Here is an 18,112-nt window from a genome sequence, read left to right on the forward strand (position 1 = left end):
CCCACCTGTGACCTTTTATTTCCGTGAATTATGACTTATCTTATCGACACAGATGGGTTCAGCTGCAAAACAGAGCAAATGCAAAGTACATTATGAGTAGGTAGTAGCATGAGAAATGGTTCTGTTTTCATTTTTTACTTATTTAAATTAAATAGTATCCTTAAAAGGCAACACAGTCACTACACCAACAACTGTAGAGAATGACTCTTTTTCAGTTTTTAGAACAATCACTATGAGTTTCAGAAGTTCTGATGGAGTTGTTCAGGATTTAACTGAGTATCTTGAATTTTGATCGTAGAGATAATAGCTTCAGACCCAATTTCAGTCAACTTGAAATGTGTATGATTTCTGTGAACACAATGTTACATTTTAGTCTATTCCTAACACAAAGCTTAAGCCAGAAAACAGTATTTCTACAGCACATGATGGTCATAGGGACCAAACATCTGAATAATAGTGATTTTGGGACATAACCACACCAGTTCACATTTAATTGCATTATATGGAAAAGAGCAGCCAGGACATTACAATAAATTTATTTTATGTTTCATGAAAAGAAAGTTCCATGGCATGAGGGTGAATAAATGACAACAACATTTTAATTTTTGATCTGTATGGTAAATATAAAAGAGGAAATTTATTAATTACGATCACACTATAACCTGAAGTGTAGCAACACTTTTTTTCTACATTTGAAGATGAAAATAGTGGCTAAGAGGATTGCAAGCGCTGAGCACACAGGTATGCAATCATAGCAGTTTCAGTAACACCGGGCTCTGCAGAGAAAACTAAAACAGAAATCATATTCATGAGCTGTAACAAGATATACATACAGCTTTTTAGGAAGTCCAGTACATTGTAGTCAAGTAGATTCTGTTTTTTGTTCCTGTGAAGGTCATATAACAAAGAAACATTAGATTTTTATTATATTACATTTTTGGTGTGGTACAAAATTGTGTGACATCAACAAAGGCTAATAGTAGATTAGAAATATTACTCGACTAGTCAATAAGAAATAATGCAGTGTTATAAATACTTACCTTGTGCTCCTCCTTATCTTCTAATAATGTTACTGTGTCATTCTGGCTTTGCAAAAAAAAAAAAAATATATATATATATATAATAATAATAATATAACAAATTAATATATATATGTATATCACCCCATTAAAATGTTTCTCAGCTCATCCATAAGAGGGAAGTGACATCATTTACAGCTGGACAATAGTGTATGTGAAAGCATTTGTCCTGTATGTTTCCTGAAAAAGGCCTGTTGTTATTTGTGTAGCAGAATGTGCTGTCCATGTGAAACGCAGTAAATGTAAACATACCTGATGATGTAAATGTTGTGGTGTACATTTAGCTTTTTGTTTCAGCCGTTGAGTCTTCAGATGAGAAAACAAAAGATCACCTGACAGAATACGATGATCGTATTTATACTGATCAATTTTTGCTAGAGATATTACGCTACCATGCTATTGATCATAAGACAAATGACCTTGAGTTAAGCATAAAATAGAGGAGTGAGTCTTCATCTTTTACATCTTCAGTGTTGAGTGTATCATTCTTCATTATTTGCAGTCCAGTCCTCTTGCTGTAAACCCTTGATACATGTTCTCTTAGGTTTATCTTAGCCAGTAAGATTGTTCTGTTGATTGTGTGGCATTTCCATTCGATTGAATTAATGGAAGTCTCCAGTGAATGTTTTTGGAAAAAAGAGGAAACATTACAGTCCATCATTTTAATATAGCTATATATGGGGGAATTTAATTTCCGGGGGAAATTAAAACTGTAGGATGGAACTTGGAGGCTTGCAAGACAGAATATTGTTGAATGGTTATATTTGATTAAGCTTTATTATTTCTTGTGTATTTTCCGCACAAGAAATGTTTCTATTAAACTTGAGCTGTCGCGACACATGCTTAACCACTTCCTTTCAAGACATTTGCTGAACAGAAATATAGGCCATCTAAAAAAAAAAAAAAAAAAAAAAAAAACATTCTCAGGACTAAAGCTGCTTTGATGTGTCATACTTAAATCAGTCTTTACCTAAAAAATACCTTACACATATCTTTAAAGGCAGTCCGTGATCCTCCCCAACTACTTATCATCATTGCCTTCCCTAAAGCTGTTTGTCACAACATTAGGTTATTATTAGATATTAGAGGCTTAAAATAATCCTGCATCCGTTCACATGCACTCTTAAAAATGCAGGTTCCAGACGGGGGTTTCAGTGTCACCGATGCACCGTTTTTGTCAGTGAACAGATCTTCAAAGAACTATTCTTATTAAGGATCAGAAAAGAACCTTGTGTGCAATGGAAAGACTCCGTGGATGTTAAAGGTTCTTCATGGAACTATCAGTGCCAATAAAGAACTTTTATTTTTAAATAATGTGATGTGTATGTGAAGCAGTGTCTCTGCAACAGTGCACCCAGATTCACCATTAAATCACTGTTCTGTTACCGGGTAAAGCATTAACCTATGAACACTGGCTACTTTTTAAAAAACAGCATATCTGGATACTAGCATAATGGCTGGTCTTAAAGATTAATGTTAGCTAATATACTTTATGAGGGCTATCTTGAAAGAACATGTAACAGTAGCTGCCTTAAAATGAACATACATAAGATTATAACTCTCACCCAAAGCCAGCTTCATGCGAGTAAAGAAGATGATGAACTGATCATTTCTCATCCCCGCTGAAATCCACCATAAGTACATGTGTCTGACATTAAAGCTAAGTTGTCAGATGCTTCCGGCCTTTAGAAAAGTGTGCTTTATCAACTCTAGAACTTCCTGCTGGCAGACAGTGCTACAGAATTGGGGTGGAATTACTTTATGCACCCTTTCTCTGTGTTTCTTTTTCTCCCAACATCAAGGAACTGAAGGAGTTTTTGGACTTGAAGTTTTTTTCATACTGACCTCTACCGAGCTGATGGTAAAAGTGCAGAGGAAGAGTTAATTGCTTAAATCTGCTCAAAGATGTCAAAACGTTTTTATTATTATTATTATTATTATTATTATGTTTATATAAAATTGTATGTTTGCTATTAATACAAGCTAAATGCATAAACAGTATATGCAGTTTGCAAACGTAAGTCAGTTGTAATTGTAAAATTTATAGAGCCAGGTCAATGTCCTTCTAATAACACAACAAAGTTTATAGTTAGAGAGTAGTATCAGTATCTACCTTGTGGTCTTGAAGGAAATGCACAACTTCCTGTGCCTAAGCAGTGCATCAACTGTCAGAAACCGAACATGTATCTTATCTTTAAAGAAATGGGTACATTTGTTTTCACCCATTTGAAACTGAAATGATATAAACAGACACTGTATTAGTTTTCCAGGTCAGAGCTATTTGCATACCTGTGACGTATAAGAAATTATTGAAAATAATAGAGAGCAGACCTGTCACAGAAGAGCAGATCACACACACACACACACACACACACACACACACACACACATATCATTTAGATTGATCTATAAGCTTTTTTCCCTGAGGGGCACAACAAAATTGCGCAAATCTCAAATCTTTCATGTTTTGCTTACTAACTTGACTTGACATTTGGTCTTTGCAATGTATAAGCACACCCACATTATAAGGAGTAGAGGAAGCAGAATGACCACTGTGAGAACACACACACATGAAAATGAGCATGTCTTCATGTCATGCACTGGAAGGCAAATGAAAACCACAAAACACAGGAAATACAACTGAAATACAAGCAGTCTGTTGTCTGACCGCTTTACACCGAATCACTCTCTCCATCCCTCTCTCTTATTTCTTATTCTGTCTGACGGACAGGTAAGAAACTCTTGGTACAGACCGCACTTTCCCAGCAGTTTGCAGTTTGTGGTTGTAGCTTCAGTATTTTTCACCGCGGCGTACAAACCATATTGAGCTTGTTGGAACAATGGGAAGTTGTTTATGTTGTGACCAAAGGTAGGTCATCTGAATAGCTTGATATCAGCCTAATGTACTGAGACCATGTAATAGTGCTAATGGGTTTTTTTGGGACATAAAACGTAGCCTAATCTAATATATCTACATTGCTTATTATTTCAGTCTTTTATTTTATTTATTTATTTATTTTACAAATGTTTCTGAAATGGAAAATTGTATTAGACTTTATATACTTTACATATTTTCTATCCGCAGAAAGAAGAAACCTGAAAACACTGGTAAGCAAATTCTTCATCTGATGTACTCTTTAAAAAAAAAGCATGTTGCATCTAATGCAGCGCTTTAATAATGAACTGTTTTCTTAGATGTTTTAGTAGACTTTTGGCAGAGAACTCAAGCATGAGTTCAGTTTTATGCCAACGTTCCTTTGGTTCTCACTAAATGCTTCTCTGTGTGCACTTCTGTATCTGACAGTTTTGTGATGATGTAGGCCTATATTTAATTAAAGATATCATAATCATTTTATACAGTGAATGGATACACTGTTCAGTGACATTTACATTTATGTTTTATTGAGCAGATAATGGCAATCAGAGAGAAACAGCAACAGACACAAAGGTAAGAATACAAACCACTCATAATGTTTTATCGGAGTATTATCAATTATTTAACTATGAAACCATTTGACTAAAATAAATAAAAAATACAATTAAAGAGAATGAATGTTTTTCCAGTGCTGATGTTCAGGTTCACACTCCTGATAACATCTCGCTAAAACAGGAAGGCATTAGTTAAGATCTAATGACAGTTTCATCACAGGTATTTTTGGCTTTCAAAGTTGTTCCATCTTAAAACAAAAACGGTTGATGTGTTTACTAGTTTTGCATTTTGGGGCATCATAATGTCTGCTCTGAATGAGTCTCTTTACTGTAATATTCAAATGATAAACATGTAGTCACGCTGGTTTTTCCTGTTTCTCCAAATGATGCTCTCAGTGAGACAGAAATAGAATCCAGGCAGGAAAGTGTGTCAAAGCAAATGACCTTCAACTTTAAGATGCTGGTAAATGCATTTAGAGGACAACTGGATTAACTATATTCTTTTTGTGCGTGTGTGTAATCACATTTGCAGTTACTTGCCAGTCTTGCCTCATTCATTACGAAGACTCTGACATCAAGACATAGTCATGCAGGATGTGTCGTTCACTTACATAATGATTCATTCATTTTGCTGATCATTTTGTGCTGCACTGTTAAAGTGAATAATAGTCTGTGTGTGTGTGTATGTGTGTGTGTGCGTATAGGTTATGTATGAATGTATATGACCATACTTCTCGTAAAGGTTAAATGGTTAACTTAAAAAAAAAAAAATGTTTAAAGCTTTTTCCATTCAAGCATTATATTGTCATTAAGCACAGAAATTAAAGGCGCTTTACTGTCCAGACAGTCATTTACAGTAACTGACAATATTTTGTTTCAAGGCTCTTGCGAAAGAAAGTGGTTTGACAATAACGTCATTTCTAATGGTCTAAAATAAAGTGCGTTTACAGATAACCAAGCAATGTCTATAATTCTTATTTCTTTGTTAAAAAAGGCCATTTTATCATTTTAAATACTCTACATCTTGTTATTAGTCATCTAAAGTTTTTGTTTTTCCAAGATTGGTCATAACTTTTTAAAAGTCATTTACCTAAAATTGTATATTTGATGTGTATTTCTTGGTTTAAAATAATTAAATTGTGTAACAATTACTGCAAAAGCTTTTTTATTTTTTTCATTACTTTATATATTGCTTTAGAATTAGTCATTTTAGTCATGACTTTTAAAGTCAGTTTCATAAATACATAGATAAAATATAGATTAAATGCTTATTTATTTTTTTAAATGAAGAAGCCTTTTTTATTCGTAATATTGTGTTATATTATTTCCTGTTAGTTATTTCAGTTCTTCTTTAAGACTGAGCTCTTTTTAAGACAGTTTTAAAAATTGATCTTTTGAATCTCAGTGCTAAATTAATAATTAGTTGTTTTTAAAACAGTTTTATTAACTAACACAATGACTGTGCTTGCGCAAACTGCTCTGAATCTATAACCACAAGGCTACACCATCTTGATTTGATCTGCCTCTTGGACACGTTAGCATGATGAAAAACACTATACAACAACAACACAAAGAAAATCATGCATTGAAATAAAAATGATGTGTTTGTATGGTTCAGTTTGATTCTTGCTCAAAGTGTACAGATTCTCTGATAGTAGTCCATTGTTATACACACATATGTTTTTGTAACATTTGTTGTCTATCTGACCCCCAGACAGAAGATGTGCTGTATGCCTCCATTGACCATGCTAACATCAGTCCACACAGACCTGCTCGAGACAACGTGGTGGAGGACGACTGTGATTATGCTGTTGTAAGGCTCCCTCAACACACAGCAGACACGTCCAAGCACAAAAGCAACGAGGACAGTTCAGATGATTATGTGCTCATGGGCTGAGCGCGGAGATGCTCCTGTGGCTGAAATCTGCACATTCAGCTGGAATGGACACCTGAGATACTCGAGCACAACTTTAAAGGCTCGTCAGCTTTTGTATAGTTTGCAGTGATATTCAGCTTTCTCAAATTTTTATTTATTTTTATAATTTGTTTATTTTTGGCCTGTTTTTGCCACTGCATTTTAAAAGCATGAAGTAAAATATCTTAAAGACTTTTAATGCAATTTAAGTAATTACTACCTTCATCTACATGCACAGTGAATAAAAGTGCATATGTGACCCTGGACCAAAAAAAAAAAAAAAACAGTCTTAAGTGTCAATTTTTCAAAATTGATACGTCACATGAAAGCTAAATAAACAGGCTTTCCATGGTTGTGTGGTTTATTAGGAACAGAAAATATCTATTTGCAAAAAAATCTAAATATTGAGAAAATCATCTTTAAAATTGTCCAAATTAAGTCCTTAACAATGCATATTACTAATCAAATATTCAGTTTTGATATATTTACAGTAGGTAATTTACAAAACATCTTCATGGAACATTATCTTTACTTAATATCTTAATGATTTTTGGCATAAAAGAAAATCTGTATTTTGACCCATTTAATGTTTTTTTTTTTTTTTTTTTTTTTTTTTGGCTATTGCTACAAATATATCCCAGTGACTTAAGTGTGCTCCAGGGTCACAAATTATGTCTGTCTTCCTGTAAGTATGTATGTATGTATGTGTGCTATAAAACTGATAATAGTGATTTCTATAATGAAAATCAAGAGAGATTTATATTTTTCCAGTGATGAGATAAAAACTAAAGCCCTGGAGAATAGTAATCAGTAGGTGACAAAGAACAACGTCATTTGTTTTACATTGTTGTATGAAACAGAGGAATTGTAATTATGTTTTAATCACTTCAGAGATGCATCTGGCATCTTAAAGTATTTTGGTCTTTCTGTCCTCCAAAATAAAATTCCAGTATCATCATGTTGGATAACAAGTGAAAACAATAAAACCATATACATTCAGACAAAAGTCAATTATATAATTATGTAAAAGAATAAAATATAAGATATAATTATATAATACAATAAAGGAAAATGAAATATTCACATGGAGTTCATACGTGGTAATATTATAATAGTAATAGTTTCATTAATATTGTGTGCATAAATGTTTTACAGTTTAAATAAATTAATAATAATAATAAAAACTGAAGAATGTTTATTAGCAGAAGATTCTGTCAACTTGCCCCACTATTAACAACAATAATAATAATAATAATAATAATAATAATAATAATAATAATAATGTTTTATTTATAAAGTGCCTTTCCCAAGCCCAAGGTTGATATTGAGCCAACATGTGTTAATTTATTTTGATTCTCTTTTTTCTTTTTGTTTTACTTTGCGCATGCTTTACACCCCTGTTAAAGGAATACTTCTAAAAAAAAAAATGAAAATTTGCAGAAAATTTACTGAAGTTTTTTTCTTCTTCACCAGAACAGATTTGGAGAAATGTAGCATTATATTACTCACCAATGATCCTCTGCAGTGAATGGGTGCCGTCAGAATGAGAGTCCAAACAGCTGATAAAACATCAGAAGTAATCCACATGACTCCAGTGCATCAGTTAACGTCCCGTGAAGTGAAAAGCTGTGCGTTTGTAATAAACAAACACATCAAGATGTTTTTAACTTTAAACCATCACTTCTGGCTAAAATACAACACCTCTAGCCATACTATTACTTTCTCCAGTGAAAAAGTCACCTCTCCTGAATCAGAAGAGAAATATGTACAGATCAAGCACTGGTTACAAGCAAAATCATTATGAAACAGTTGTGGGTGGATTTTTTTATGGATCTTATTATGGACGATGGATAATTAAGAAGCAACGGTTTAAAGTTAAAAACACATTCATGGATACAGTATGTTTTTAACATGCAGCTTTTCAATTCATAAGATGTTGATAGCTGAACTGGAGTCCATCAATGTTTTTATCAGCGGTTTGAACTCTTAATTCTGAGGGCAACTATTCATATGGTGTTTGGATCAGATTATGCTACCAAAAAACAAACACTAGATGGAGCAATATGCTTTGCATGTTGAATGCTATGTAGAGCGTGATGGCAGAGGATGAGAACAAAGGTACAACGCTTTATGATCTAAATTTGGATTGAATGAAAATTAACACTGTCATAGTTCTTGGGGGAATCCCACAGTCAAATCAAAGCCCCAAAAGAAAAATCGATGACATCCCACCAGTTTCAGTTTCTGCAGGAGTCTCTGTGTGATAGCTGAGGGCGTACCTGATCTTTCCTTTCCAGTGACAAGAATTCAGCTACCCCTAAGTTTCCACATTGTTCCCCTAAACACTGAATCACACTGAATGAAGGGGACAATGTGAGGTTTCATCTCTAGAGGACAAGTGACTAAGATTCAAAGGGTCTGTATCCCCACAGCTTGACGACAATTCTCACACAGTTATTATAATGAAAAACCCAGCACAGTCTCCTCGAGTCGGCATGTGTTTGAAGCAGGTACAAGTCACATACACTGACCACTTGAGAAGGGCTGTTTTGTTCAGATACAATCAACACTGCTGACGAATATGCAAGAAAGCTGAGAGTAGTTGATTTAACCCCTCTGTTACAGCTAAGTCATTTTGGACTGAGAAAAAAAAAAAAAAAAACTTGTGTTAATGGCACTTAATACTGACTGGAGACCATAATTATATTGTAATTTATGAAATCATTTGTGAAATGAATGTACCATTTTAATTTCAATAATGTTTTTTTTTTGTTTTTTTAAGTGGTCCTATTATGGATTTTTGAAAATGACCTTCATGCGGTGTGTAACACAGCTCTAAGTGAATAAAAACGTCCTGCAGAGTTTTCAATCTGAAAGTGCACCGTGTCTAAAGTTATTGTCTCTTAAGAGAAAAAGTCGTTGAAATGAGTCACTTTTAGATGAAATGAACGAGATGAAACATTAGCACACTGCCCGCCCACTTTGTTGATCTTTTTGCGTTGGTCTTAAAGAAAATGCTAATTAATTATTTGCCACTATAAATGCCGCTTTTGGAGCGGTAAAATAGCGGTTTCCCCGGTAACACTGTACACAAAGCAGCACTGCGCTCACAAACGCTGCTTTATCAAGTCAGGCATGATGAAATGAAAATGAGAACAATCAAACCAGTTTAGCATCACGCAAAGGAGGGGTTTGGAAAAATTAACCAAGCAAGTAAGGTAAAAATAAATGCAAACTATAAGACAATGAAAGTGTTTTTGACCTTGCATGCATGTCAACCAGTTGTTGGGGCTCCTAAAACCAAAATACGAACATTTCATTACCCATAATAGGGGCCTTTAATATTTGGAGTTTTGAGGGGGATTTTCATCCTAAACGAACAATACCAGAGGGTTAAGAAGAGTTTATGTATTAAACTCAAAGACCAAACTATAAGGCCATACAATACTGAAAAGTACAATAATAAAGTTTATTTACATATTTCTAATTATGTGCAATGTACAATAGGTTCTCTACATTGTTAGTATTTATCAAGGAAAACATTGTTTGCGGCTGGGTTTTGTTTCTTTTAACACTCTGATATAAATAATTATGTACAAATTTGATTAGTTCTGATGACTAATATCGAACCAGGCCCGTTTTCTACAAATCTACATATTAGTGATATCGCTGACGCTGAAGTTGTCCCAGTTATTCCTGCTCACACACTAGAGAAACGTTCCTTTGTCATCGCCTTTCATCTTTTGAGTCAGTGTGACTTTTGCTTCTCAGTCAGGCGCTGTTTGCTTCGGGGATGCTCTCTTGAGATGACTATTTTTCCACTAGTATTGTTTTTCATGTGTAATTTTGACCACAGACATAGCTTTGCCCTCAGCTCTCTTCTGGTATCCTGATTCATCATGAAAAGCGAGTGTGTCTCAGGCGTTGAAGAGCTCAGCTGAGGAGTTGTAGATGGAGTTGACTCTCTGTATGTAACTTGCATAGGGTTCCACCTCTTCAACATCGGCGGGCTTCATACACACAGACATACGCTTCAGTGAGCCACACAGAACAATGGATGCACACCGTATCATTTAAATTTACACCCTGAATAGTGAATAATGGAGTTTGGTGTAGTTTTAAAAACAGGGCTTGATAAAGACTTCTTACCTGGGGTGGTTTGTCTTCAGCTGCTGTCGAGATTTTGGATTTGCAGCAAAGCTTCTTCAGTGCACTACAAAGACAATGCAAAGACCAACGGATAACGATAAGATATTTGTCAGTTAATTAGTCATCATATAGCATGCAAAGTAATTCAGTTCAATAGCGGTGAATCAAGGCAGTAAAGCACCCCACCTTAAGTCGCTAAGCTTTCTGCTGAGTATGTAAACCATGGCCAGAGATACAAGAATAAAACAAAGAGATCCGACTGATATGGCAATAATTATCAATGGAGAAAAGTCATTTTCTTGTGTTCTGTTTGATAGATCTGAAAAGAGAGAGGATTTGTTTACTATGTAATATAATACATTTAACAATGTAACAAAATGACATTAGTCAAATAGAATATGAAGAAAGTCTGTAATATTGACAAAACCAATCAGCGTGTTTCTTAAAATACTGGCAATTTTAACCTTGTGGACATTTGGAAACTAACTCCTTTAAAACACTTTTCACACTCTGATTAGTTTATTTGTCTATTATAATGTCAACAGTGTCTATACATGCATAGAATTCTGTCTCAGGATCATTTCCATCACTTCTGAAAGGTATTGTGTAAAACACCTTCATTATTATTATTATTATTATCATTATTATTGATTTGTATTTTTTACGCATTGCATCGTCTCATGTGTCACCTCAAACCCTTCACTGACAGCGGTCTCATTGTGAAAATTGTGAAAGTGAAAATTTGTATTAATAATTTGTATATAATAATATGGAAGCGTTTTATCATTATCTCTCTCTTTAGTTTAGATCATCAGTTGCAATAATTGCAATCAAATGCACTAATTAAAATTTTTATGATGTATATTTATAGTATAAGACCCAGGTGGAAAACCATAAAATATATAAATATAATTAACATTATGGATTATAAAAATAATATTAAATAAAAAGAGTCTCATAGGATTTTTTTTTATTTCATTTTTTATATCAGCCCCTATAGGAAATAAAAGTGCCTGTAGATAAATAAACAGCTAAACAGAATGTACTTGCACTTTTGAAATCAGTTCTCAGTTTCTTTTCATCTACGGTGTACTCACTTTGATTAAGATGAAGTGTGCTCTTGTGCTGAACCGAGCCGGACTCGGAGGAGTATGTGGCCACACAGCTGAGCTCACTGATGGTGACATTGTCCAGCAGATATACTCGACTCTCCACAGTAAAAAACCTGCCATGCTTCTCGACAGAGCTGACATTGGAGGAAAAGTTCAGGGCAGGTTCCCAGTGAAGAGTGGGTGCTGTCTTTTGTGTGTAGTTGGCCCGACAGACAGCAGTCCTTTGATTAATGTCACTGTCCAGCTGGGTGGAAAGTTGGGCAACTAAAAACAAAAAACTTTAATTTAGCATTATAATACAGTATGGTTTCATTTTAAGTTCTAAATACTATTTGTGTGTGTGTGTGTACCTGGTATTTATCACGTTGTGGGGACCAAGTGTCCTCACAAGGATAGTAATACCAGTACATTTTGACCTTGTCGGGACATTTTTTAGGTCCTCATGTGGAAACAAGCTAATGGAATCATGCAGAATGATGTTTTTTGAAAACCTAAAACTGCAGAAAGTTTCCTGTGAGAGGTAGGTTTAGGTGGATGGTTGGTGTAGGGCCAAAGAAAATATGGTTTGTACAGTAAAAAAAAAAAAAAAAAAAGAACGCCTATGAATGTCCCCATAAAGCATGGAAACACAATGTGTGTGTGTGTGTGTGTGTGTGTGTGTGTGTGCCTGCAACGAACTGAGGAGATATAACACTAAAACAGAAGCACTAGTCTATAACTAAATAAAAGTAACATCAGATTGTTTACTTATACGCAATTTGTGATTCAAACTACAGTTTCACAGTTTTTCAATAGTTTTAAAATAGATTATGTTTGTACTCACCGCTCACAGACACATTTACAGCATAGGTTCCTGCTTTATATGAAAGATCACAAGAATAAAATCCTTCATCTTCTGATGAAATCCTGGGAATGACTAAATAAACTCCATCTGAGGTGTTTAACAGCCTCTTTCCATCTTTACATGTGTCGTCCAGCTCGCGTGCCAAACCAAGCCAACATTTTCTCCCTTGCAGGCTGATGTTCCACACAATATAAATAAGTTCATTCCACTTGATGTCAGTGACATTACCACACTGTAAAGTCACATTGCTGCCTGGAATAAAGGTCCGCTCTTTGAAATCTGCAGGAATAAATAAATGTACACAATTTTTGCATTTGACACCGAGTTAAATTATGAAAATATAATTCAAATAAAATAAAATGTGGCTGTTATAATAATAGGTGTGAGACATTTTGTAGTTTTTTCTATATACACAATATAATAACCTCACTGCCATGCCACACTAGTTTTAATCTTTGGTGTTTGATTTACTTCTTTAACACTTAAAACTAAACAGCAGCTCTATTCTGACAATAGATTTAACACAATTGGTTCTTTTCATCAATACAGTTTAATTAAAAATTTTATTCTGTTAAGACTTTATGATAAGGTTAATTATTTAATGTTAATTAATACATTAACTAACATTAACCAAAAATTATTGTTACAGAATTTATTCATCTTTGTTAATAGAAAATTAATCAAAGTACAACTGTTTATTGTTAGTTCATGTAAGCTCAGGTCCATTAATTAATATTAGCAGATACAACTTCGGATTTTATTAATGTACAATATTAGTAGCCTAAATGTTGAAATGAATATGAACTGAGATCAATAAATGCTTTACAAGTTCATGTTAACTAGCATAGTTAAGGAATGTTAGCAAAACTATAGTTTTTTTTAAAGCATTAGAAGCACAAATTCTTATATATATATATATATATATATATATATATATATATATATATATATATATATATATATATATATATATATATATATATATATATATATATATATATATATATATATATTATATATATATATATATATATATATATATATTATATACACACACACACACACACACACACACATGTGTGTATGTGTGTGTGAGAGACCCTGGACCACAAATCCATTCTTAAGTCGCTGGGGTATATATTTTTAGCAATAGCCAAATAAAAAAAAAAAAAAAAAAAAAAGTATGGGTTAAAATTATAGATTTTTCTTTTATGCCAAAAATCATTAAGTAAAGATCATTTAGTACCATAAATATATCAAAACGTAATTTTTGATTAGTTATATGCATTGCAAAAAAATCATTTGGACAACTTTAAAGGCAATTTTTTTTTCAATATTATGATTTTTTTCCCTGTTTTCTTAGTTGTATCTCAGCCAAATATTGCCCAATCCTAATAAATAAAATAAATAAATACACTTATATATATATATATATATATATATATATATATATATATAAACCTCTAAACAGTATGGTAAATAATCATAGCATGAGATCAAGGGCTTGCTTTTAGTGACTACTGGTTAAAAATGTATTTTATAATAGTTTTTGTTCTTATTTTATACTCTATTCATGAAAAATGGCTGTGTATTTACATAAACAAATAAAGTGTATGTTTTCTGACCTGTCAGCTGTTTAATCGCATCTTTATTCTGTCGAGATGCAATGTCTTGATCTCCTGGGACAGTTAGTAGCACAGAGTGTTAGTGACAGGTTAATGTGAGGCTCAACACATTGAAACACAATCATTCACTCCAGTGAGATTTCCAGTTCATTTCCATTACACAAAAGTGTTAGATATTAAAGTTTTAGTAGTAGCTTCCATTACATTTCCTGGTCAAAATGTCTTGTTAATGTAAGTCATAGTGTAAAGTTTTGCCCAAATATTAGACAAAGATTTATTTTAGCACAAGAAGACTGCACCCTGATTCTGAAGAAAATGGAGTTTGAACACCTGGCCTAAAGCAACGGCACCACACCACACCACCTACCACACTGAACAGCATTATTGTCAACACAAATGTCATTTAGTTCCATGCCAACTGCTCTAAGGTCTTGTTCTAGATTTACAGTTTCTTTTCAGATACGACTGTCAGCCTCAAAAACCTCAACAACTCATATCCCCCTAAGAATCCCCCCAGAGAGGAAGAGCGCTTCGTCATGGCATGTCCTCTCGAAATAGCAACAAACACAAAACCATCACATGCACGTGAGAGAACAGGTTTCTCATCCACCATGAATATCCTTGCAGTCTAAGTGGAAAAGTATAGAAATAGATTTTCCACACATGAGCGACTAGGCCATAAAGACTTACTTGACACTTTCAATATACTTGGACTAATTTAAACAATGCCAAGGTTTGAACCATAAAACTAACATTACTTTTTAAGCATTTTAGCACACTATGAAATTCCATTACAAATAGACAGTAGACCAAAAGTGTCAATACCAGACGAAGATGATGTTAAATCAGAAGGCCAAATCATCCACGTACAAAGAGTAGTACTAAGACTATCTTAGAGAACTGAAGAGAATACGATATTAAAACGTATTTGAACTCACCTTTCGTCTGACTTCTTGCCATAAAGATACTTAGGAGGAAAATCACCGTCAAAGTCCAACTCGCCATCGCTACAAATCTTCGGTCAGACTTCTCTTCTCTGACCTTTAAATGTCCTTTATCTCTATACTCGCAGGTTATTCGCCCTTCTATGTACTTGAAGTAAAAGTATTTTCAAAGCATCATTTTCAAAAGCGATCCTGAAATGTCATGTTTTCTTTTTTCCCGTACTATCAATTTAGATTTAGACCGACTCGATCCAGATCTTGAGGATAAATTAACGCATACTGATTTGTGGAGTTTCAAATGTTTTTCACATCTGCTTATCGCTCTATCGAACTTCACTCATTCTCTTTCACTTGTCTGAGTTCTCTTCCTTTTGTTTCCTTCAGCAGTGTGACGCTGTTGTGCACTCCTCCATTTTTTTTTTATAATTTCATATCTTCTCCCACATGAAAATGCTGACTTCCTGTCTTGGTAACCACGGCTGTCATGTGAGAGCGCTTTCTTAGTGCATGAAGACTGCAGTTTAGCAGTGTTTGATGTGTTGATAGCAATACTTACTGGTTGATTTTATTTTTTAGATGGTAGAGTGATGAGACTATTGTGGCCTATAACCCTAATCTCCAAATCTATGAACAAGGCTGTTTTGATCGTTTTTATCCGTTCTTTACTAGGTTCGAAAAATGTCAAGTAGGGGATCAACAGAAAGTCAATTGCACAAAATAAAGGTCAATAAGGACACTTTTACCCTAAAGCGGTACATTTTTGAAAATGACAGTCTGGTTATACATTATTAGGCTAATTACACAGCTACAGCTTAAGAAATATACTTAACCAAATACCTAAGTGGACTTGTAATACTAATCTGAGTTTAAATTATTTTATTGTCATAATGTCCACCAATCAACAGACCAAACGTTCCAATAATAGCATGGGGTTTATTGAAAGTGGAGTTCTGATTATTTGTGTACATGATGCAGAATTTTTGGAACCAGTTTGAACTTTTTGCAAATGTTAAAATATCTGTGATCACCAGTTCAGTTATGAACTATATTCTCAACACAAATAAATACAATTATAATTATAATTTTTATTAAACACTACTTCTGTAAAACTGGCAATTATGAATTATTATGTCTAGAATAATTATTTTATAATTGTTAAATAATTATTTACATGGATTAGTCATAGAAAACCTACTGTTTTTTCCTTCTGACATCAGTCAGTCAGTTGATTTGTCAGGATATATGCATACATTCATTATTCATGCGTGATGATTGAGTGGAGGGCAATGGCGTTTTCATTACCGATATCAACGTTTTGTTCGACTCATGCGATGTGGGGTGGGGGGCGAAATGTAACAGTAGTATGTAAATGTCAGAGAAAGCATAAAGACTATTATAGGTTATCTTACAAATTTCGGTAAGAAAAATAGCCCATTTCAACAAAGAAAACAAATGGTTTAGCAATGACAGTATTAAAAATGGCTTTGTGTGCACCTGTGTCTATCACCATTTCTTGTTCTTTTTGAGACATCCAAGGTTTTGTGATTATGATAAAATGAGTATACAAGCCCTCCAAGGCCATTTTTGTTTATAACTATCTGTAGTTAAACTTTTGAGATGCATAAAATGGCACCGATTTGTGTTAAAATAAGAGAGTGAAAAGATCTAGTGAAGCAAGAGACCTTAAAATAGTGCTGGTGTGTTGCAGTGGCCAACATTGAAATATCCAGTGTATTTTGCACAAAATTCTTAGATTTTTCAATACAATCTAAAAACAGTATTCCAGATACCAATGTGATAAATCAAGAAAAACAATAAAAAAATAATAATGGAAGAGTATTAATATATATATATATATATATATATATATATATATATATATATATATATATATATACATTTGTGTCATAAATTTTGGCTGTTTTACAATTAAATTCAATGGGGTCCAAAACAACATTGGGAAAAAAATATATTTTTCAAAAATATATATTATAAATAGATTTTTTAATTTAACATAATGTGTAAAAGTAAATAAATACTGGACTTTACTCGTTCCAGTATTTTTTCATATTTCAGTATTTAATTTTGCCAATTCTCAAGTTTCGGCATAGAAGTATGTAAGTGAATTTCAGTTGCTGGAAAATGTTTGCATGATAAATTGGTTATGAAAAGTAGCACAGTCAGTTCATTCTTGTGCAGATGTTGTGCATAGTTCAGACAGATGCAGTCACATAGGATGTGGTTAGTCGTGCCCCTCTCCAATCACATATGGATGTTAGCCGTTGTCAGATCAAATGTGTGTTGGCGTGGTGAGATGTCTGATGAAGCGCTACAGATTAGAAAAAGCAAATACTGTTTGCAACCTGCAATGCAATCAGAAATGACCTTTTTCTGCTGACATATAACAAAACCTTCATTAGCAACACCTTCCACTCACATAAACACTTTACACTTCTTCATAGCTCTTTGTTTACCTCTCTGCTGATTTTACTGCATTAACTAAAAAAAAAAAAAAAAAAAAAACTGAAGATCTTGTGAGGCCAGTGTACACAATGAAAGAAATATATACTTATTAGTGGGGTTATTAGTTTGAGAATGAGTTGGCAGCAGCTGGCTGAGGGGCTTCAAGTGGGAATCATTTTAAAGGAAAATAATGTGTGACCAATAAGCCTTTATGTACTTCAGTGTGGTTTTCCTCATCTCAGACCTAAATGAACAACTGTGGTCTTCTAGGGTCTTCTATGTGTCAGTGTGGTCGTTTTTAGTTGAGCTTGGTTTTGATTGCCACACAAGATACAATGGAATAGTATGTGTAATCAAAACAAGATTAGTGCCGGAGATGTATTAGTTTGTACACACAATACTTGTAAATAATAATGAAAAAATAAAAAATTCCGTCTGACTGCCATAATACCGTACGAGTGGGAGCAACTCACATCTGTACACTCTGAGGAACTTTCCCAGAAATCACCTGTGCTACAGTGGGCCAGAGGAAAAATGCATTGCTCAGAGGCT

The 18,112-nt window shown here is 33.7% G+C and overlaps 1 protein-coding gene and 1 long non-coding RNA gene across 3 annotated transcripts; both read right to left on the minus strand.

The window, feature by feature from the left end:
* Positions 1 to 1,039: 1,039 nt before the first annotated feature.
* Positions 1,040 to 2,866, minus strand: LOC113108965 (uncharacterized). The gene is made up of 3 exons (XR_003292829.1): positions 2,645 to 2,866; positions 1,164 to 1,969; positions 1,040 to 1,082 (listed from the first exon to the last, which is right to left on the minus strand). It is a non-coding gene; the product is annotated as an uncharacterized LOC113108965 (long non-coding RNA).
* A 7,002-nt stretch (positions 2,867 to 9,868) lies between these two features.
* On the minus strand, positions 9,869 to 16,025 carry LOC113108969 (cell surface glycoprotein CD200 receptor 1-A-like). Of its 2 annotated transcripts, XM_026272413.1 has the most exons (7): positions 15,092 to 16,025; positions 14,154 to 14,207; positions 12,508 to 12,807; positions 11,670 to 11,948; positions 10,759 to 10,891; positions 10,573 to 10,636; positions 9,869 to 10,433 (listed from the first exon to the last, which is right to left on the minus strand). In XM_026272413.1, exons 1-7 carry the CDS (start codon positions 15,156 to 15,158, stop codon positions 10,341 to 10,343), a joined length of 990 nt encoding a protein of 329 aa, XP_026128198.1. In that variant the 5' UTR covers positions 15,159 to 16,025; the 3' UTR covers positions 9,869 to 10,340. The 2 variants fall into 2 exon arrangements, with proteins under 2 accessions (XP_026128198.1, XP_026128199.1); XM_026272414.1 differs by lacking the exon at positions 14,154 to 14,207 and having other exon boundaries at positions 15,092 to 16,024.
* Positions 16,026 to 18,112: the final 2,087 nt, after the last annotated feature.

This window comes from Carassius auratus, chromosome 9 (assembly GCF_003368295.1).
Source record: "Carassius auratus strain Wakin chromosome 9, ASM336829v1, whole genome shotgun sequence".
Lineage (NCBI taxonomy): Eukaryota > Metazoa > Chordata > Actinopteri > Cypriniformes > Cyprinidae > Carassius > Carassius auratus.